Raw genomic sequence first — 22,942 nt, forward strand, 5'->3', positions numbered from 1 at the left:
ATTCTGCTAAAATTCCAGTCCCCACTAAAAACAACAGAAGCGGATGAAAATACAGGCTCAGCTGCTGGCACACCTGCATCCAACCTGTTACCTTGACATTTGTCCCACATTGTCCTGCTTAAGGCACCTTCTCATGGTGCACTCCTCGCCCTCTGAGGTGCAGCTTGCAAGGCTTCTCTTCCAGCATTCCAGAAATGGTCACAATAGCTTCATAGTCAGTGTTGCTCCTAAAATGCACAGCAAAAAGTTCAGTTGCAGCTACGTGCAGTTGTGTGTTTAGGGATGAGAGGAAAAGGGGAGAATGGTGTTCTAAGAATGCTCCAAGTCACAAGCACAGGTCACTAATGTTAGTGCCAAGTCCACAGGGCTGTGTTCCACAGGTACAATACATGGTGTTTGAAAAGGATGTTCAGGTCTGTGCCTGAAGACATTGGATTCATGTTTGAAAGAATGAGAATATCATCCTACTTGTGAAATTCTGGTTCAGGTGAGTAAATGAAATGAAGCTCTGCTGGGAGCAAACACCTGCACTGCCTTGATGTGAAAACTCCTCACTTTGACAAAGTTTGAAGGGAAAAGTTTCTGTCACTCCCCTAAGACAAGGGGCAGTCAGTGGAGCCCAAATTGTAAATTAACATCAAAAAGGTTGCAAAAACTAGTTTTGCACCAAGTTGAAGAGCATTATCTGCCCAAGGCTAATGCCACTCAGTTCTCCTGAGACTGTTCCTGTGAAGGACTTCTGTGTCCAAGTGCCAGCTGTTGTAAGGGCCTGAGGCAAATGCCTGTTCTACCAGTCTGTTTTTTCCTTCTCATAAAACAATTCCTCTGCAGAAAGACCACTGATTTGTGGAGGTGAATTATTAAAATCACTTCACACCTTGCATATAATTATCTCCTACTGCCACATTGATCCCACACTCTGCTGTGTTGGGAATTCTTCCTGTGGAGCCCAACAGATAAGCTGGTTGCTACACAGCAACATCTTTGCTTTGTGGTATTTCCAGGCATTTTCAGCCGTGCTGATTAGTGCATTTGTCAGACAAAAAGAAGTGCTTCAGGCATATTCAGCAGAATTCCAGAAAAATTTAGGCATTCAGGAGCCTGGGGAGGCTTCTGGACCACCATGCTCCTCTAAGTAGGAACAGTTTAGTGCAGCTGCTCAAAGCTCCATCCCACTGCAGTATCAGTGGCTCCAGTGATGGAAATCACTGGATTGTGTTCCAAGGAGATGGGAGTTATGGCAATAACTCACCTACAGTTTGCTTGAAAGTTCCCTGTCAGCAGTTTTCAGAGCTCACTGAAATCACTAGGATAGACTTATTTTAACTTGCTGCCACCATGTCATAACCTCCAAAAATACTTTGCAGTGGAATTTATATATTTTTTTACATTAGCTGTATTTCCCTAATCAGAACAAAGAAATTAAAGTCTTTGGGTCATCACAGAATCATGGAATGTTGTGGGTTGGAGGACACAGCAAACTTCATCTTGTTCCAAGCCCCTGCCCTGGCAGGAAAACGTTCCACTAGAACAGCTTGCTCAAAGCCTCACCCAGCCTGGCCTTAAACAATTCCAGAGATGGGGCAGCCACAGCTTCTCCAGGAAACCTGTGCCAGGGCCTCACCACCCTCACAGTGCAAAAGTTCTTTCTAATCTAACTCTGCCCTCTAGCCATGTGAAGCCATTCCCCCTTTCCCATCAGTCCAGGCCTTTGTCCCAAGTCCCTCTCCAGCTCTCCTGGAGCCCCTTTAGGCACTGGAAGGGGCTCTGAGGCTCCCCAGAGCCTTCTCTTTAGGCTGAACAACCCCAGCTCTCTGTGAACAGCACAATTTCAGTCCTGTTAACTGTACCTTGCAGCAAAGCTGATCTGCAGAATCTCTCTGGTAGGTGCCTCCCCTTCACGTGCCTCCAAAATGCCTTTAGTTGGGAAGATGGAAAATACTTGCATGGCCTTAGGGCTTTTCTGTTCATCTGCAGTGGAAGGGGCAAATGTCAAACAAAGGCATACAACACCCTCTGTGTAACTGTGTACTGCAAGCAGCACTCACAGCAATGCACCTCTTTGCTGAGCAACTAATCCATCATGTCTCACACTGTCAGAGGGTTTCTGTGCATGTGCCCAGACTCTGTTTTCATCTTCTAATCAAGGGCAGTGATCAGTGGTCTCCACACTGAAATAATAAGGCCCTGATCTTCTTTCCTCTGGAGCCCATCTATTATTAACAGCATTAGGCTCATCCTCAAACTGAACCCATGAGGAGCTGCTGCTTCTTACTGCCTCTCAGGACTAGTTTATAAATGAGCAGAGCACGTCCAAGAATTGTGAGGGCCGAGACTCAATCTTTTGGTTAGATGTGGAGTAACTGCTGAAATCAGTAGTGGTACAATCATATCAAAAAAGGGAGGGGAAAGATAGAAGGGGAAAAGCCCACATAAGTGAGAACAAAAGCAGACCATGTTTGCACCTAGGATCATCACATACTGCCCCTATATTGAGTGAGTGCATGCAGTCCTCGTGAAACTCTGTAACAAGGAAATCAATTGCAAAACCAGAATACCCAGCAAAGCAGTCCAGTAGCTTCTGCAGCCACTCCTGTTATACAGGAAGACATGTTCTGTCTTGGTCTGTGCAACAAAGCAGGTCTGGAAATCAATCCTGTCACAGGAGAGCTCCAGGACTGGAACAGTGAGGTAGGCAGTCAATGGGACCAGCTGCAAAACAGGGGAAAGGGAAAAGACAATAAAACCCACCTCATTTTTATAGAGCTTTAGTAATTCCTGCTCTATCTGGATCATTCTTAACCCCAACCACTGAATCAAGAATTTTTGTAGTGATCTTTCACAATAGAGTCAATTCCCATTCTACAGCCTTGAGTGAATTAAGTTGTTGCTTGTGTGTTACTTTTTTGGGACAGGTTTTCAAAGCAGACACTGTGGTCTTAATGAAGGAACATGGAGTGAACAGTCTCATTTGTTTTTAGGGTTTTCTGTGGAACTGCAGACATTACAGCATCTCCTGGTCCCTCAGGACTGTATATGGCCCACTATGAGTCATTCAGTTTGTGCAGATTGCCCAAGATTATGATTCACTTGACTGTATCTTAGGTATGGTGCTCAGTCTTACACAGGTCATGCCTCAGAAATACCTGCTTTGAAAAGAAAATAGAAATGCCTGCAGTGTACTGGGTGCTGGAGGCTGGGTTATAGATTTCTGACTGGAAGGGATCAGTCTTTACATGCACGTGGGCTGTGACCACACTGCAGGAGCTCAGCAGACTCAGGAGCCTTTCCAGAAGCCCTTGGTTGCTGCAGGAGGCATTGCCTGGTGACTCAGGCATGGCTTGTTCCCTGAGACAGCCCTGGCCCCTGTCTCAGAGTCATCCTGTGACTGGGTGTGTGGCCCTTTGAGTGTCACCCGGGCTGCCATGCACAGCTGGGGTACCAGCACCAGGGTGTGACCCCAACCTGCACAGCCCACCTGGGAATCACCTGCAGTCTCAGCAGAGAGCAACCCCACAGCCATTTACTCCAAAGTTGCCTGTAATTCAAGGCTGAGTAAATCCTAATCCAAGTCAGAGACGCTGCTGAAACAGCCCTTTCCCAGGGCCCAGAGACCCTGTCCTGACCTTACCTGGGAAGTGTAATTACTGTGCTCAATGACCAGATTTTGATTAAACTTCAGCTTTCTCTCTCCACTCTCCAGCTGGAGCACTTGGCATCCAGGAAGCAGCTGGGTCTCTGGCAAATGCTGATACCTGAGTAGCTCCAGATTTGTGTGGAATGACACTTTCACCTGTGGGAAGAGGAATTCTGATGACCATCACATAAGATGACAACTGTGTGCAGGAAATCCTAAGTACACAAAGGCCCAGGCACACATTTTCCCACTGGAACCCAAAGGTGTCATGCCAGCAGCCAAACTCCCACTGGAACAAAGCAATACAATTAAAGAAAAAAACCACAGCTATTTCCTATGAATGCAGTACACAGAGATGGAGTGTAAAGGTGAACAGCTGATCTCTGAACCACAGGGGAGAAACAGTCTCTAGCAAGCCAAAAGTTATGAGTTCCTGAGGGTACAAATATCACATTCCCAAAGCTGTCTTAGACATCTAAATCCTACTTCTTCCCCCACATGCAGAATTGAGATGTGTCTCCATGTCAAAATGAACACAGCAAAAAGTGAAGCACGCTTCAAAAATGCAACAGTTACTCATTCTTTGCAGGTTACCTAATTCTCTACTCTGGGACTTCATTTCCTTTAATGTAATTTGTACACCCAAAACCAATCAAATTTTCCTCTCCTTGCTCTGCCTGCATCTAATTTAAGGAAATGAGGGAAGACTGCAGTCCTTGGAAATCTTTTAATTTGTCCAACATATATATGGCTATTGATTTAAGTGAGCTCCAAACTCACAGGGTTTTCTGCAGGAATTTGCAGCAGGTCAGAGTTGATGGGAAAAGCACATCAGGAACAGAAAAAGATTATCTGCAGAAAATAAATAATCTGTATCTGCAATGTAGCAGGCAAAATGGCAGTAATTAGCATTTGCTAATACAGCACCACTCCCCCGAAACTGGGAGATTTCTATGCCAGTTGTGTTTTCCTGTGGTTCTTCTGGGCCACACTAACACACCAATTACAAAACTCCCTAATCTGGCACAGGATCATTCTTTTTGAGCCTACCAGCATGTTTTGCTGTGGATAAAGTACATGTTGCAGTTGCTGTTCCCTTTCCTCCTTCTTGCTGTGGGATGTTTCAGTGTTCTTTTTGGGATCTGTGCTGGAGAGGCTGAAGGGCATAGAGGGTGTAGACAGAAAAAGCCTGAAGTACAGCCGAATCTTGGTACAATTCATGAGTTTCAAACTCTGAGTAATTACTGCATCTGTCAAAACCTGGGGGAGAAATGATTCAGAACTGGTCAGTTTTAACTCCCTGGAGAGGTCTGTGTTGTTCTGTCTGGTCATGGAGCACCAGCAGGGCTCTAAAGGATTTTACCCCAAAGCAACCCAGTATTTTCTACCTGTGTTACTCAACATTTCTTAAGTGAAAAACCAAAATAAAAGTAACATAATAAAGTCTAAGTTTTCAAATGCCAAGGGTCACACAACTGAAGTGACTCATTTTGCTTTTGGACCTTTATGTCCTGAAAATCAGAAATTATTTTTCTACTTAAAAACTCCCCTACAATGAAAGAAAAATTTGAATAAAACAGGCATTGTGTGAACTCAGCTTTTCTTATTCCTGGCTAATAAGTAATTAGAGTGCTTTTGGTTTTTTTTTGTTCCCTATCTTGTTATGTGCAATGCAGAAAATGAGGCTATTGGTGATTAGGATGCATTTTCACAGCCATGTGCACACAGCTATGAATTCTCCCAGCAGCACAGCAATACAAATACATCAGTGTGGGAAATACTCACTCCAAAAAAAGGCTTAGCAGGCAGGAGATCACTCGCCACTGAATAAAACACCATTCCTCTATCGTGATCCATCTCCACTTCTAACCTGAATGTAAAGAACCAGGGCTGGTCACAGCCCTGTGCCAGGCTGACCCATTCCATGAGGGTGGCAGCTGTGAGCTGTGGGACTTACAGGGGATGCCTCAGGACAGCCTCCATGTGCACTCGTAAGGGTGGAGCTCCATAGCCGTGACTGCGCCGCACCTTGCTGGGCACCCTCCTTGCAAGCTGACAACAGCAAGGGAACAGAAATCATGTGGGAAATGGTAGCACTAAACCTGAAATGCTGCTTTGAGCCCCAGAGGCTGTCAGCCAAAATAGCATTCTGTTTGGCAAGGTAGTGCCCTGTTTGTAAGACATGATGGAACAGCACAGGCCAAGCAGAAGCTGGACTCTGAATGGCTCTGGGTGATACAGATGCAGGGCAGGTTTAGATCAGATGTTGGGAAGAAATTCTTCACTCTGAGGGTGGTGAGGCCCTGGAACAGGTTCCCTGGAGAATCTGTGGATGCCCCATCTCTGGAAACATTCAAGACCAAGCTGGATGGAGTGTGGAACAACTTTTTCTGGTTAAAGATTTGCTGCCCATGGCAGGGGGGTGGAGCTATTTGGTCCTTTCCAACTCATACCATTCCAGGACACTATTATTCTACAGTCCTTTCTTCAGGAATAAGGATTATTAGAGATGTTTTTACTGAACATTCTATTAGCATTCATTCAGGTTACCTTGCACCTTTGCAATAATTAATGTCAGGGAATTGCTGAGCCATTCATAAAACCCTGTTCAAGCCTCACATCAGCAGTTGTTGAAAAGGAAGTTTCCCAGAGGAGAGATATGCTGTCCAAATTCACACAGGAAGGTGGATGCAGAGCCAGGAACAGGATTCAGCACTCCTGAGTCTCACTTCCATTGTTAACTACTGTTATCAATAAAACCTGATGTTGTGATAGCATTTCACACCCCTGGGCTTTTGTCTGAGGTGTGCTGCCCCAGACAATGCAAGAAGATGGTGACATTCCCAGCCCAGAATGCTTCCAAGCTCAAAAGAGAAATGCAACAGATGAATAACCCTGGTTAAGGAAGGATGTACAGGATAGCAGGAACAGGACTGTTTACACAGACTGGCCAGGTAACAGCAGCCTGTACATAAATTACAGGAAGGGAAATTATATTCCCCTTTGGCCTTGCTGTGACAGTCAGTTTACCTTGTCGTCCAGGCTCATGAAGCCCAGCAACAGCCCGTCACAACACAGCTCAGCCTCGGTGTCCGGGAGGACGAGCGGGGTGAAGGAGATGTAAACGTCGCTGCTGCCACCTCCTGGAACCACCTGCGGCCGGGAGAGAGCGTTCAGTGCACGGACCCGCCGGGGATTGCACAAGAAGCTCGGGACTCAGCTGCCAAAACTGAGTTGCACAAGCAGCATGCAATCCCTCGGGCACGGGCTTGCACGAAAATGCCAACATGTGACAGCAAAACTGACAATTACTTCAACTGCAAATATCACTGTGGCCACTTTTTAGCATCAACAGAGCTTAAGCACAGTCACAGACCAACCGTCTAAGTACACAAGCACATCTATTTGTTTTTAAAAATACCTAGTTCTGCCCACTCTTACTCCCTGGCTACCTCAGGTGATTACTCCACAACTTACACATATATGAAACATTTTTCGAAGAGTTACAAGTGTGAACTAAGAGTATTTTACAGTTCAGTTTAGTCTTGGCTATTTTTTAATTTTACATGACAGCAGGGAATGTAATCACATGCACTAGCCAGCTGCAGTGGATTTTCTGGGATTTACAGGTTGACTAGATTCTGCTTTCTTCAGGTGAATTGTGCAGGTTATGGTTAAATCTTGATATTGCTGCTGGATACATCCCACAAAAGCTGCCTCCACAGTGAGGCACTTGTTTGTCTGACCTTTCTTGGCCTCAGCCACCTCAGAGCTGACTGCAGCTTAATTTCTGTCATCATTTCTTTTATGTAATCTTTAACTTGTAACTGAAACACTTTGGCAAAAAAATATTTAAAAATAAAATTGGCACACTGATGCTTTGGGCAACCCTGTCACTCATAGCTAGATTTTTCCAGGGCTGTCTTTATGATATACTTAAGGGATTGTGACACTGTGGCCTGTATTTGCACAACTCACTTGAGAAGCACTGTGGGTTACAATGGTTTATCCACGAGTTATCTCCAGAGGACCACATTCCAGCAGCCTGATTTCCAGCTCTGCATGTTACCACAGCTTCAGCCTGGATGGCTCCCTGGATTTCACCATGCCAGCCCAAGTGAGAAGACCAGAGAACTCTGGAGTACAACTAACACTTAAGTCCAGTCATCAGGTCACTGCTCAGATGTAGATAGGACACTTTCTGTTGACCTTGCAAACTCCTCTCATGATCATCTCCAAAGCCTTCCAGCCTGGTGTGTCACTGTTTAATAGAGTCTACCTTAAACCAAATTCAAAGCTACCTCTTCTCCTTCCTCTGTCTCCTCTGCCCTACACAAAATATGCTAAATCTAAGCCCAAAGAAAATGTAAAAGCTTACAATCTGCCTTGGAGCAACGGAGTAGGGGATGTCTGCAGGCACCCCCTCATGAGGTCGGATAAGTACAGAGATATTTTTCTCTCCTGCAGACTCCTGACTGCTGATTTCCATCTCTTTGCTGTCAGAACCTGAAGGCTGCAGAGACACAGGGGTGGGGAATGGTTAAAACTGTTACACTGCAAGGCAGGAATGTGAGTGATGTGCACAGGGAACTGGTCAGGAAGCATGGCCAGCTCCAGTTTCTTTCTGGCACAAGGGCTGGACACGTGGATGTGTCCTGTACATCAATTTTCTCATCCACAGAGTAGCTCTGCTGAAATTGCTCCTGAATTCCTTGGAAAGTGTGCATGCTTGGGGCCAATTCTACCTAGAGAAGCACCCAGTCATGACACCTCTGGCCCATTATACAAACCAGCACTCTGGGGCAGTACTCTTCCCTTTGTGCAGAAGACAGGTTAGAGCTGTGTTCAGAACTGTGCATGCTGAGCTGAAGCAGAGAAAATGTGATTTTAGCATCTTTTGTGTGAAGCTTTTGCCAGAGCAATATACAATATCCTGGGAGATACCTTCTCCCTGTCACTCCCAGCCCCTCAAGACACTAAATTGCCACATTATAATCAAACCTCATATGTAATAGATGTTACCATAGTCTAGCAGAACCAATCTAATTTTAGCACTGGGATGAATACCTCCATATCATTAGCTTCAATTTGAAATTTGCAGGGTAGGTTCTGCTCCTTGACTACAACACATGTTGACACCAGAAAGCACCCACGAGAAAAGCAGAGCCAAATTAAGGAGTTTTAGTTATTTGAATTCTTTCATGTAATAATGACAATAGTTTGTCAGTGAAAGTATTTTAAATAGTAATTTTTTAGTTTTTTAACACTTTTAAGGAGAGCTAATTGCTTATAGCTCACTCTGGAAACAGATTGCTGATCTCCACCTACCTACATATTGTGTGTTTGACTGGGAGAGGAGCTGACATTTCTTTTAACAATCCAGCTCTTAGTTACAAGTTCTATCTCCTGTTATTGTTTTCAACCCTTCATGCCAAAAAACCCATCATGTATCTCAGCAGCAGTATAAGAAACATCCTAAGAGCTGACCTCATCTGTGGTTTCCAAAGCTGGATAAATGCTCCCATAGGGAATGGCAGCTGGATCCAGCTTTAACACGACCTCTGACTCTGAGGTGCTACCACTTGATGCAGCCTCATCTCCAGCCATGTCCACAGGAGGAAAAGGGTCTCCAAAGAGCACCAAGAGGTCCACCAGCTTTTCATCATCTGGCTCTTGGTTGTAAACTTCCAAGTCCAGGCGGATGTCTGAATGGGAAAGGAAAAAGGACAATTACTTCTAGCCAGTGAGGGCTCATGGCGTAGTTGGTACAAGAATATCAAGTAACAGATTTGTGTCTGGCAACTGGATTTGTATTAAATGTATCTCTTAGGTTTCCCATATTTGCAAATGAAAATAATTTAAGAGCTTGCTATAGTTTGGCCACTTTCTATGTCCTAAACTATAAACAAAATACTCTCATTTATTTTGGTTAAGCAAATGGATTTAGCCGAATTTTTTAAAAGAAAAAGGTGATTGACTTTGCTCTGAAAAGGTTTCACTCAGGAGCTAAAAAGACTAAACAGAAGAGCCAGATGATGCCAGTAAAAAGCAGGTAGCACATCTGATTGACCAGGCTTAGTGTTGTAAGAAATTCATAAAATGCAAAATCCTGAATTCCCACCATTTCAAAGAGGGAAAACCCAGCTACATCAAGATGGGATGTGCAATTGCATAGTGGCAACCCAATGAGTCACTCTCTGTTTTTTTTACTAAAACCATCTTCATTAGGAAACAAGTATGCCTGTCAATTAACAGGTTAATGGGCCCTTCTACTTTTATTTCTATAAGAAACACAATGAAAGCATCAATGTTTGCTGTACAAAACCATCCTTACCAAAGGGACTGGGATTGTTGAGCTGGACCCTCCGAAGCACAGGGGACCCTCCTGAGACTTGAGTGCCAAACCTGGACAGGGAACCTTGCTGTCAGTGCATGCAGAGAACAGAAGTGTCTGAAAACACTGAAGAGTTGTTTAAAAGTGGAAACCAAGCTGGCTGCACTGAAGTGGCTCTCAGGTAAAGCATGGCCTACATTGTGAAGTACAATATTGGTTTATTTTATCTGTCTCTTTTCTTTTTTCCCCAGTTTTTTTCAGCTGTCTCAGACATTTCAGAGTAACCATGTGCAGTGCTAGGGTTCCCCCAAAACCAACCCTTAGCCCTCATCCCAAGGTGCAGATGCCATTTGCTGTATGAGAGGGTTTAAACCTTCCCCTGCCACTATTGACCTCAGGGCTGCATTTTTCCTGGTCCAGGTAAAGGGCCAGGGAGAAATGAGCTGAGGGTGATGAGAACTGCTACCATGTGCCAGTTGCCATCTCCACAGAGCCAGATGAGGCTGCGCTGGGTGAAATTCTACAACTGCAAGCCCAGAATAGAGGCTTCAGAAGTTGAAGTCTGCCAGCAGTCTTGTAGGGCAGATTATTTTCTAATTGTGTTGGCAGAGAAAAATGTATTGATGTTCTAGAAGCAGATACTGTGCTTTGACTGTCACTTTGCTGACCTTCTCATTATATCACAAGGTGGAACAGGTGTGTATGTTGGCTGCAGTCCATTGGCATTTCATTCTCTGATTTGCCTGACAGTATTTTGCACTATACCTGATAATGGGTGGCTCTGGTTTTGGTCCTGTCATCTGCAGGAAGATTGGACAGCCTTTCACAGTCATTTGCATAGGAATTAATTTAGGTTGTAAGTCTCCCACCTATTAAAATGAATTTTTGCTATTAGAATCAAGATTTGCTATCAGAATCAAGAACACCTTAGTTCTCTGTGTTACAAGATTATGTTTTGCAAACTGATTGGATTTTCAAATATTTTTGACTAGTTTCCTTTGACAGCCTCTAATTCATCTGCTAACAACAACTCTTCTCAGCAGGAGAATGCAATACCTCATGCATTTATCAGCTTTCCTGCAGCTTTTCTACAAAACACAGTCTATGGTATTGGTAGAGCAGAGCAGTGCACTGGCCAGCTCCCAAACAGATGTTATGAATCAAAACTACTCCAGCCATTTTCAAGGCACATGAAAACCTCCAAGAGAATAAACATGTCCCCCTCAAACCAAACAATTGTTCCTTACATGTCATTGGAAGTAGTGGTATATAGCAAGATTCATTGTGAATTTTTACAGAAGGCTTAAAAAACTGAAGTATTTCTAAAAGAAAGGCATCCAGGAAATACAATTGGTGTAAAATCTGCCATGGTAAAACCAAAACCCCACCTACCTTACAGACCAGGTTATCCTGGTACTCTCCCCACATGTTGTTGTAAGCTGCTATTTCTATGGTGAGCTGCTGGAAAGCTTCCAGAGTTCCTGTGGAAGGTTGGATGTGGAAAGCTGCTCCCTTCCCCTGAGACAGCAACGCTGCTGCAAACTCTGAAGAAGCAGAGCAAAGAAGCATTTCATCAGTTTTGAGGAAATGGAACAAAGTTAGTCTTTCGAAGAATACACAGGACCATGATTTTAGTTGCCTTTAATCTGCTTAACCTCACTCACTTAGAAGCCCTGGGATCATTTACTCAGCTCACATTTACACCACTTCAAAGTTCCCTTCTGCAGTGGGTCTTACTCTGTTTTTCAGAGTTAGTGCTTGCCCAGAATATTTTACAACAGGACAACCCTTCCAACAACCTGATCCAGGACTCTTTTGGATATGCAAGGCACTAACTGGTTACCTGAAAAAAACTAAGAAAAATAGGCTGGGATTTGTGCTGACTGTTTCTTGTTCCACTGGCAGCTGCCTGTTTACCTCTGTGCGCTCTTCCATGCAAAGAATTAATTACAAAGAGCAAAGCCTTTCCACATTCTGAGTCACCTAGGCCTGCATGGAATCTGTCAGAACAGCATTTTTCTAATCTTAAGCACTAATTCAACAGCTGAAAAGCTCTGTCTGTGGAACAGATACCAAACTCTATGGCAAGGTACCAATATGTGCAAGTTTTATTTTGGATACAGAAAACACATCCACACTTCACAGCTTTTGCTCCCATTTCCTCCCTCCCTCAGTCTCATGTGGCTGTAAATATTAACATTTTTCAGTACAACACATCAGAAATGACAGATGGGCTGTGCTGTAGCTTTCCAGAGTGAGGAGGGTATGGTAAAGCGTTTGAGGGAGAAAAGCTTGCTGCACTGGTACTGGAAAACTGTGGAGGAGAGAAAGAGCCAAACGTCCTGCATGTCATCCATCCCGTGTACTGGGAGTGTTCTAGGAGTGAACTGGCACCAGAATCAACTGGTGCCATCAACTTTGCTTCATACTGTTGTTTGCAAGAGAAAGATGAAGAAGCGAGAGAAAGAAAGGGAGGAGAAAAAAGCAGAAGGGGAAGAGAGAGATTGACCTAATGCTTATACAAGATGGGCTTTCAAACTCAGGAATGAACAGATGAATTATGTAATTTAACAGTTTAGACTTCACCAGAGACTCCAACACTGAGAAGATGTGCCTGACTGACACATTTAGTGCTGAATATGGCATTCGGCTGGCTTTCACTTTCTCTCCACTGAAGAGATAATTTTCATACCTGACTTTACTTTTCTGGCTGCATGCTCTGTGACAGGCCCCCTTCTTTTCACCAGGTAGCTTGGAGAGCATGAAAAAAAAAAAAAAAAAGTCTGATTTCAGGTTTAAACCAGACCTAAATTAGTATTTGAGTCATTATGCAGAACAGCAAGACTCACGGGCAGGCTCCTTGTTCTGGAGGCACCAAACAGGCACTAAAATACTCAGCTTCCAGTGTGAATGGAACACTGATTGCAGTGAGATTTGTTAGAATCAGCTGATGCTTCACAACATCTTGGAGTGCAACTTCAGACCCAAAGTCCAAAAGAAGCTCACGTGGGCTTTGTGGCATTTGTCCTTCACCACTGCCAGAAAAAATAACAGTAGTATTTAGATAACAGTCTTATTTTCTTATGCCACAGATGATTTCAGGAGATTTAATAATGTGCAACATGCAATGTGGTTGCACAGTGTAAAAGGACCATGCAGTCTATGATTTTTGCCATCAGCATTTTCTGCTTTTCATTTTTTCATTTCAACCCATACAAGGATTTATTTGGGGTCAAATTTTTATCCTGTATAACATGCCAGTCTACCAAATTAAATACATATTTACTTATATGAAAAGATATAGAGATGAGCATGTTCCAAAATATAGCCATCATTCTATGCATCAGAAAAGTGAAATAAAAATCAGTCAGATATTACCTGTCAACTCCACTGCCAGAAGGTACTGAGTAGGTGACATGTAGTCCCTTCACTTCTCCAGAAATGCTCAGGAAGAGGGGCTCAGCCATGTCTTCTATGCTACAGGAAAGTGTCAGGTCTTTCAGCTCACCCTGAAAAGCAAAGAATCAAGTTTTCTTGTGAATGAAGCATGTATCACAGAGGAAAGAAAGATTCTTTAGGATATTTATTTTCAAAAAGTGTGTCAACTTCCCTGCATGAAACCCAGAACAACAGAATTGTGAGAAGTTTTACTGAATTGTTTTTCATGCATTTTCTACAGCCTCAGAGCTACTTAGAAGGCAGTACTGAGGTAAAAATTTGTGGCTGTTTCTCAGCTTTGTACCTGCAGTTGTCTGTGAGCCTAAAACTGCTCCATTACTGATTTCTGACACAATTCCTATGCTCCAAGTATTGAATCATAGAATCTTTTAGGTTGGAAAAGACTTCTGAGATGATTGAGTCCAAACATTAATCCAGCACTGCCAACGCCACCACTACACCATGTTCCCAAGTGCCACAGATACATAATTTTAAATACTAACTCTGATTAGTGCTGAATACCTACTTTTAAGCAAATAAATGAAACCCAAGTCTCCAGTGACTGTAATGGGAACTAAGACACCATAGCTGTAGGAAGATCCTGTATTTAGCTGCTTAGTTCAGCTGTTTACCAGTGACTGTAATGAAAACTAAGACACCATATCTGTAGGAAGATCCTGTATTTAGCTGCTTTAGCTCAGCTGTTTGAAGGCCCTTGTAAAGTCTTTTTCTGAATTTCTGCTCCTGTATTTTGCACACTCTCAGTCCCATCAGCCCCTTTTAAGTTTTCAAATATCAAAATGTTATGAGCATAACTGCATTCAGAAAACCAAATATACACTGTATATGCCACTCTGCTCCATATCATTCCAGATAATCTAAAGTGAGGATCTGTATGCTCCAAGAAGAGTGAAAAGCATTAAGAGCAATTGTACAGGACGTCAAGAAAGGAAGAAAACAGGAAAAGCTGATATATAAAGAGGCAGGATGGAAACTGCACGTCACGTGCACTTCTTTAATTCTTGCCTTCAACAGTGGTACCTCTAAAGCAAAGCCATTTCAGAGATATTGTATGGGAAAAAGAGCCCGTGGTTTTGTACACAGAATTCCTTCCTTTTGCCAGATGGAGGTGAGATGAAAAAGCCAGTGTTGCTGTTTTTATAAAAGTGCATCAGTTTGTAAACTTACCACAGTGTTAGATGACAGCTCAATGCAGAATTCCTTCTCTTCATTTGGGCCTAAGGTGCCACTGGCAGGGGACACCACGATGGAGCAGGAAGCTGCCTGGCTTCCAATGGGCTGCCAAACAGAAAGGACACTCAGCTCATGCTGCTTCCCTCACACTGCCTCTTCTAAAAACACCAAGCTGTTCTCAGGATTAGGACACTTTCAGGCAGCAACACCTACAGTTTGTCTAGACTGGCTTTACAATTCCCCATGGGCGACAAGATCCTCATGCCTACATTCACTCCAAGTAACTTCAGGTGCCCAGCTGCTGGGCTGGGAGCAGAGCCACTGTCATCCTTCTCACAGTCTCAAGCCTTTTCAGGGTGAAGCCAATCTATCTGATATCAGAGCAGGATCCAGATGTGCCCCATCTCTCTCCACTACAGAGGTGGGGGAGACACAGTCCTGGTGTTGGCACCTTCCCTAAGAGGCCAGCATAGAATGTACCCAGGGCTTCCACTCACTTGTTCACACATCAACATTACACATCAGGAAAAATGCTCTACATATTCTTCCCAGGCTCCAGATGCTCCAAAGTGTTTCCTGTAGGTCCTACACCATGCACATGCTCTGTTAGGATCCCTTGGGCACCTGAGGACATCTGGAGTGGCACTGAGTGCTTTTATGTAGGCAACCCTGGATGTCAGAGTAGATCTGAATGACCAAGGCACTGACAAATTTCCATTGACTGAAAAGAGAGTTCAGACCACAGCTTAAATACTGATATTAAGTTTGGGTTCCTACTCTGTAAGCTGAATCCCAGCCAGAATGTGAAATTTAAACAGAATTCAGACACAATCCAAAAGCACCATAATTTCTTTGTTTTACTAAATTAAGTGCAAACCCTAAACTGCCACTGTACTTTATTTAACACTCTGGTGGCTTTACATCCTATGACCCCTCACATCTGCTCATCCATTTTCCCAGGGATCCACAGACAGTAAGAACATCATGACATCAACTGGTAATTAATCTTTTAATAAAGGTTGGTCTAAAGCTGAAGTTCTGCTCCCAAGCCAGTAAAACAATAATGAACAGTCAAAAGATGCATCAGAAAAGCTTTTAAGAATAGCCATTATTTGTATTCCTACAGAAATTGCAACTTCCATCCCTGCTGTACTCTTCACCTATTAGATGAGCATTTACCTTTCCCCATAAGTATTTTGCTGGCAGCAGTGTCTGGTTAAAAAGTTTACTGGTTGCTTTGACAGGAACTCCAGTATAAATTTCAGTGAATACTAGATGACTAGATATCAGGCATGCTTGGGGGGTCTGAACTTCAACAAAAACAGGAAGATGACTGGAAATAAACACACAGATGGTCTATTGTTATTGTTAATGAAACATGCTAGACATAAAACAGCATGCTGGGAAGAACGATGCTTATGTTTATTTAGCAATATTAGAAATTTGATAGTTCATTGATAGGTTACACAACCCCACTGTGAGTTCATATTTTTGCTGTAGGAGAGAAAACTACCTGAAGTGAAAACCAGATGTGAACCTCAGGAAAAACAAAACAAATGCTGCTCTTCCTCCTTACCTTCCTTCTCCATTTTCCACCTCCAGTTCCAGCACTGTCTGGAGACGCTGGCACTGCAGTGCTGTGAAGTGAACTGAAACTGTGCATAGACCCAAAGGAGGAATTTTCCCAGCTGATGGCTGGATGGTGAAGGTGGATACCTGGGAGAGGAAAGAGTGAACAGAAATTTTTTTGACATGTGCAAAGCAAGGGTAAAACGTTGAAGCCACACAATCTAATTAGGGCTTCCAAGTGTCTAATTTTTCCTCAGATGAGACCTCTCTCTCTGCCCCTTAAGTCCCACCTGGGCTGGTGTCAGGAAGCACAGTGCCAGCTTTGTGAAATCCTGGCTAAACAAGGAGGCAGGGCTTTGCTTCAGTCAGAGCCAAGGGCACAGCAGGGTCAGCTGTGCATGGACTGACAGGGAATGTGAAGGAGAAGCAATCAGCCTCAGCAGCAGCACCAGCTCCCAGGCAGCAGCAAGGTGCCACGAGTGGGAAAGATTCTTGGACAGAAGGGTGAAGAAAGAGGGTTGGGGACTGGACACAGGAAGAGCATCAGCAAGGAGTGGGGGCTCAGATTCTTGTCCAAGATGCTGGTGTGGGTGTGTGGGGAGGAGTGTTCAGCAGTCTCAGCTCTACTAAAGCCTTGAACTCTTAGTTCTAGCAGCAGCAGCTGAAATAACTGTCATTCAGGAAATACTCTATGTCTCTTTGGATCAGGCTGGCAGGGCATTTGAAATAAAGGGAAATAGAGAAAAATTGTAAAGAAGTATTCAATCTCAAAAGAACTCATGCACTTATGAAACTGTGCAGGACTAGTTTCATAAGAAGTCACAAAAATTAGAACTTCTGATAGCTGGAATGAATAATACAACTCCTAAACAGAAGAAATAAAATAGCTAAGGAGGGACTACAGCCAGCTGTAGCAGTGACTTACCTCTTCATTTCTTTGAGCTAGAAAAACCTGGCTTTCTTGCATCCTCCACTGTGCTGGCACCTGAGAGAGATTATTAATCTCAAAGGTTCTTGACACAGTCTCACCCTGCTTAGTCAAACCAAACCGGAGTGATGGAACATCAATACAAAGTAATGGACCCTAGGACAGCAGGAAACAGACATCAGAATGGACACCACTGCCAAAACTGCCTCATTAAGAAACATGTTATTATCTAGGATTAAAATTTCATTTCACAGAGAATATCAGAAAGCAAATGCACTGTGTAATGCAGAAAAATTCTGTGTGTCATGGGAATATCAACATTGACTCAATAGTCACTACAGCAAAAATAACTCCTGCTTGTAACCACTTAAGATTTCTCAAGCTATTGAGAAGCAAAAAAAGCTTTATTTGGACAATGGCCAGGCCACACAGCTCATCCTCCTGCAAGACTGAACTGCTCCTTACCTTAAAAGCAGCCTCAACATGCAGCATAACTGGCTCTGGACACAGCTCAATGTGACAGGGCAGGTTACGGCTGATGACCCCAGGTTTGCTTCCAGAAATTGCCAGTACAAATTCACAGCATTTATTCACATCTAGAACAGAAAACACCAGGCTCCTGTCTCACTTTTTTTGTAAGAAACCACCTGCTTCAAGCATGAAGCTACTGGAATGAAATTAAGTCTCCTGCTGGCTCCAGTGGGCTGGAGATCAGGTAATTTTTCAGTTTGCATTATAGTGCTCTGTGACTATCATAAATTGATACAATCAATTACTGTATCTTTCATTAATTACTGCTTGCAAGTCACAGAAACTTTACCTATGACACCAGTACGAGGTTCAACTTCGATGATCTCAGAGTCTGTGATTTTCTCCCATGTGTACTTGATCAATGTTTTGCTGTTGTTCCACAGCTGAAACAATTAAAATAAATGAGACAACTAAGGCACTTTAAGCTTTCAGAGCAACAAGTCAATTTGTTGAGAGCACTGATACACTGCAAACTAGGTTTTGTGAGTCATCATTTATTTAACAGTATCTCCTTCACATGGGTGAAGGTGTTCCCTCAAACCTGAAGAGAATCCATTAACAATTCATTCCAAAAACATTATAATATTTGAGACACTTAAACTTCCCCCCATTTTTCAAAAATGTAACAGAATTTCTAAACATAAACTGAAAATCTTTTGAGTGCAGCTTTTTTTTTTTTTTTTCTTTGCCAAAGGCTTTGTTTGTGAGGGAGATGCAAGCTCTTGAAATGTTTGGCCTGCTCTTCAGATCTAGTCAAAACATTATTTCTTAACTACAGCAAATAACTTTGTTCTCTGAAGTGCAATTATCTCTAAGCACAGTTCAAATTCTTATCTTTTTAAAGACTAAAAAAACCCAACTGGAAACTGCAAAGGATGTTGTTATATCACCAGTAAGTGGCTTAATTACCTCTATCACATGTGTAGTTATACTGGGTTACTGGGAAGTATGAAATAGCTGCCTTAAATTGAAAAAAAAAAAAAGTTCTAGGGAGAGAAATCTTAAAACCAAAGGCTGATTAGCAGTATCTCTAAGAAAAAATGGGAAAATCAATAACTGGGAAATGTCTTCCTGCCTGGCTCTTGCTAACAGGCCTGTTTTTCCCAAGTGAGTCTAAGATCAAAAGGATCCTGATCTGTAGGGAAGGGGATGCTGTGTGAGGGGCCAAGTGCAGCAGCATTCTGTCCCAGAATGGCCAAAGAGAAATTACCAGAACCTGCAGGAAAGAATAACATCTAGTAAGCTGCAGCATGTGTGATTTTTGTAATTCTGTGCTTCCTGTAGTTCTTTGCATGAACAATGCTCAGCTATGAAGTAATTTAATCATCCATTGACTATTCCTCCCAGCTGGAATACTTTTACACTACAGGAGTGACAGAGTGATAAGCAATAGGTTAGTGACCCAGAAAAACATTGAGAGGGGTCAAACTCTGTGGTATCAAACTGGAGAGATGAAAAAGGAACTAAGGCTGGTGCCTGGAGTGAAGGGCTGAGCAGGCTGGGTAGGGCATTTCAGTGCAGACCCTTCTGGATTCATGGCTTCCTTTAAAAACATTTCAGGAAAACTAAAATAACAATGACAGTCTGATATCTTCTAATAACACCTATGACATCCAGTGACACAAACCACATGACAACAGTGAAGTTAAAAGCACACAAACCTTAAATGTTTTCTTGACATTTACACCAACGAAATTTTCTCCAGGGATAATAATGGCATATGGTTCCAGAAGAAGATGAAATGGTTCTGTTAAGCCTTTAACTTCTATTTCCAGTGCTATTACATCCTCTGCTCTGCATCCTGGGATGTTTTGAAGCATCCTCTCTTCTACTAAACTTTGGGAGGAAATGTGGTAGAGTCATTAAATATGTTTAACCTGTGTTAAATTGGATCCTGTCTTTTAATCACCAGATCAAAACTGATAACCATCCATACAAGTACAGATCGCCTGTGGGCAATTAGCTCAGCCAATTAAAAACTTCATTATACTTTAAGGTATCCTAGTTGTCCCAGTCTGTCCATGAACAAGTATATAAGTCACATACTGCTGTGACAAAGAGTAATAGCAGGAAACCCTGGAAAATAAGCAAACAAAATGACAGTATTATCATTTTCCAAGAGGGGGAAAAGCTAGGGTCAGGCATGTGTCCAGGCATGGGGCAGGATATCAGGGATGCTCTTTGTACCACAACTACTTGTGCAGATAATATTCTTTATGCTTGTCAATCCATCATCACCAGAAAAAAGAAAAATCCTAGTAACTTTATGTAATAGAACAGATAAATTGTGGCTACATATCTTACTGGGAAATGTTTCTCAGCTTACCAAGGTGATTCTGGGATGTCCCTGACTACCATCTGCATCACACTGTGGTAACTCTTCAGCTGCACAGATGAAGGAGAAAAGGATTTTAGTGTCAAGTAATCATTTATGTTGAACATCAAAAAAAGATGGAAAAGTGGTTTACATGTAAAGGATAAATGATCATCATCAGAGTACTAAGCTCTGATAAACAATATTCAAACTCTGGAGTTACTAAAAGAAAACATGTTCGACTGCAAAACATTAAGCCAGATTCTGATCTCATGGTGTATGTTTCCAACAAAAACACTCATTTTTGACATGTCTGTTGTTATTTCCCCTGTATATTGCATACTACACACAAGCATCTGCAAAGGCTCCCCAAATTAAGCTCACTACTGCTGTACCAATTGAGAAGTTTCTTCTAACTGCTCCAGAGTATTCAGCTAATTGATCACCAATCTGATCTTGAGTAAGAAACATGACTTTACCATCATGGGAAGAGAATGTCTTCTGTATTCCAATGGAGGGGGGGGTGGGGGGAAAGAAACACAGAAGCAGACCTTAAATTTGAAGGGCTATGCAAAAGCTTAATTTGTTTGCAGACAGATACTAATTTTGATGCATATTTCAATTCAATATATATTCTACGAACTAATTATTTCTAAAAAGCCAAGTAGTTTCTCTTCCACACAAATCTGAGGTATTTCTTATGTCTGTCAATCAAAACTGCACGGGACATTCCCACTCTTGGGCTTTGGATCAGGTTTCTCTAAATACAGTGAGCTCATGCTCCTTATTTACAGGGACAGGGGAGCAGAAAGTGAGAGAACAGCATTCTCTGGGATAACTGCATTCCAACATCCTTGCAGCCCTCTTACCCACAGCTGCATACAGCATTTCTCTGCCAAAGGCTCCTACTATCCCCTTAATTCACCACTCAGCTGTTCATAGGACCCATTTCAGGCCAAAAAAAACTACAGCTGGAAACAGTTTAAATAAACAGTGTTTGTTAACCAATTTATTTAGACTGGAGTAGGCACAAGGCACATCCCCCAGGAAGAGGGGGAAGGGTCAGGAGCTGGTGGAGGAGCTGATTGAGGGGTGAGGGTGGTAACTTCACCAGCCAGCACAGCTGCAGTGTGAGGATGTGTCCACAATTTCAGTGTAAAATTAACTGTGTCCACTCAGTCCCCAAAATTACATGAGATCAGAAACTGTCTCACATTTTGCAGTCAAAACATGTTTTCTTTCAGTAACTTTCTACATTTTGAACACTGTTTATCAGAGCATAGTACCAGCTAATTAAATTTAATTTAGAAAAGTTGCACAGCAAGGATTTTATGACTTGAATAAAAATACACAGCTGGAGCTTGCAGATAGGAAGGAATCATAAGCCATACCTCCTGTGGAGCATAAGTGAGAATAAACTCATGATCTGCATTGGGAAGCAAAATTCCCTGCTTAGGATTTAGGGAGAAGGCTGACTCTGGGTCTTGATTGTTTTTGACCTCTGTAAAGTCTACAGTTTCTTCTGGTATTAATGGTTTCAGATTAGGCTTTGTTATCTGCCAGAAGAAGGGAAGTTCTAGATGGCTGCAAAGAAGTCAATAAACAACAGAAAAGCTATGATTAAAAAAATCAGGTATTTTTGAGTAAAATATACTATAAGAAACTGTTCAGATTCTTTTTCCAGGTAGGAAATTCCTCTCTTTACAGATTACAGGGGCTTGACTTCCCAGTTTTTGTGAGTCACAAAGCTGCTGAGGCATCATGGAGTCAGAGTATATAAATCATACAAAGAACATACTAATATGTGAAAGTAAATTCTATAAATGCCTAATCTAAGATAACACTTTCTTGCCTTATTTGAACTTGTCATGTAATCCAGGTTTTAGAAACTCTGCAATTCTTTTTTCAAAGATCTGGGATGAACAGGACCACTCCTGCTGACACCAGTACATTTGCCTTGGATCACTTCTGATGACCTACATCACATTCTGAATTTAATCCAAATGCAAGATGTGGTCTTTAGCATGTCAGCAAACACAATGGCTCCATCTAAAATTATAGCCATGGCTCTGCCCCACTCTCTGCAATCCAGAAAAGGTTGCTTAACTAGGTTGTTTCAGCAGAAGTGTATTCCATGGAATGTCTTCATGGGTTTGAGAATCTTGCTCATGCTGACCTCAAAAATTCTGCCTTAGTAAGGGAAAGAAAGGACACTGGAATTTGAAAGCATTGCTGATAAAACTGGATATTTACAATTTCTTGTATCACTTTCTGTAGAAGAAGGAACATTTCTTCTTCCTGCTTCTATGGAGTTTACTCTCAGCCTGGCCAGCTTTGTTTTATACAAATGCTGACACCAGATGTGCAGGGAGTGCTGTGGTGATTATAGCACAGAGAAAATGTGGAAATTGGCACAGTCACATCCTTTGTCAGTTTACAATATCCAGTTCACCAATCACACTTTCTTTACTCAAACAGTCTGTTCTGGCATTATGCATGTGTGATTTCCAGGCCACAAAATAAACTGCCAGATATTCACTGCTTGCAAATAGCAATTTAGATTAATGGTCCTAAGCCCAGCACTGACCTGCTCACTGCTTTGATGGTCTACACCCTCTATCTGCTGCAATCATGCACAAGTGTATTTCTGTTTAAGTCTGATTCTGAGCAAAATCAGGATGTCACTATGTTCAGTATGGTGTAACTGTCCATAAAGAGACATTAGTTGACTTCAAATTGAATTTATATTTAAATCTGTAAGGACTCAATAGCAGGAAACATGTGAGAGTTTTCATGTGAGTTAATTGCACTGGGCTCCCATTTTGATCCAGTGGAGTCCAGCATGTATTGTGAGTTTTCTACAGGAGGTGTCTCCAGTCAGAATTGTATGCTTGGAATTGTATGCTTCTATTCCCTGCACTATGAAAGGAAAAGAGTGCTTATCTCAGTTGCACAAGTATATGTAGCAGACATTTAAAATTAGATAAATCACCCTGT

The 22,942-nt window shown here is 42.5% G+C and overlaps 1 protein-coding gene across 1 annotated transcript in view; it reads right to left on the reverse strand.

Moving 5' to 3' along the window:
- Positions 1 to 74: 74 nt before the first annotated feature.
- DLEC1 (DLEC1 cilia and flagella associated protein) overlaps positions 75 to 22,942 on the reverse strand; it is a 32,495-nt gene continuing 9,627 nt past the window's right edge. Inside the window, exons 14-38 of the mRNA XM_041408561.1 lie at positions 21,337 to 21,529; positions 19,958 to 20,016; positions 19,293 to 19,467; positions 17,921 to 18,014; positions 17,566 to 17,696; positions 17,098 to 17,256; positions 16,180 to 16,319; positions 15,783 to 15,936; positions 14,598 to 14,708; positions 13,350 to 13,480; positions 12,821 to 13,006; positions 12,664 to 12,722; positions 11,364 to 11,515; positions 10,737 to 10,840; positions 9,972 to 10,042; positions 9,194 to 9,342; positions 8,016 to 8,150; positions 6,668 to 6,790; positions 5,595 to 5,689; positions 5,423 to 5,507; positions 4,688 to 4,897; positions 3,632 to 3,793; positions 2,559 to 2,712; positions 1,851 to 1,971; positions 75 to 227 (exon numbers count right to left, since the gene is read on the reverse strand). Of these exons, the coding sequence (XP_041264495.1) occupies positions 119 to 227; positions 1,851 to 1,971; positions 2,559 to 2,712; positions 3,632 to 3,793; positions 4,688 to 4,897; positions 5,423 to 5,507; positions 5,595 to 5,689; positions 6,668 to 6,790; positions 8,016 to 8,150; positions 9,194 to 9,342; positions 9,972 to 10,042; positions 10,737 to 10,840; positions 11,364 to 11,515; positions 12,664 to 12,722; positions 12,821 to 13,006; positions 13,350 to 13,480; positions 14,598 to 14,708; positions 15,783 to 15,936; positions 16,180 to 16,319; positions 17,098 to 17,256; positions 17,566 to 17,696; positions 17,921 to 18,014; positions 19,293 to 19,467; positions 19,958 to 20,016; positions 21,337 to 21,529 (3,262 nt within the window). The 3' untranslated portion in view covers positions 75 to 118. The remainder of the gene's footprint in view (positions 228 to 1,850; positions 1,972 to 2,558; positions 2,713 to 3,631; positions 3,794 to 4,687; positions 4,898 to 5,422; positions 5,508 to 5,594; positions 5,690 to 6,667; positions 6,791 to 8,015; positions 8,151 to 9,193; positions 9,343 to 9,971; positions 10,043 to 10,736; positions 10,841 to 11,363; positions 11,516 to 12,663; positions 12,723 to 12,820; positions 13,007 to 13,349; positions 13,481 to 14,597; positions 14,709 to 15,782; positions 15,937 to 16,179; positions 16,320 to 17,097; positions 17,257 to 17,565; positions 17,697 to 17,920; positions 18,015 to 19,292; positions 19,468 to 19,957; positions 20,017 to 21,336; positions 21,530 to 22,942) is intronic.

The sequence above is a fragment of the Onychostruthus taczanowskii genome, unplaced genomic scaffold (genome assembly GCF_017590055.1).
Source record: "Onychostruthus taczanowskii isolate IOZ18803 unplaced genomic scaffold, ASM1759005v1 scaffold3, whole genome shotgun sequence".
Lineage (NCBI taxonomy): Eukaryota > Metazoa > Chordata > Aves > Passeriformes > Passeridae > Onychostruthus > Onychostruthus taczanowskii.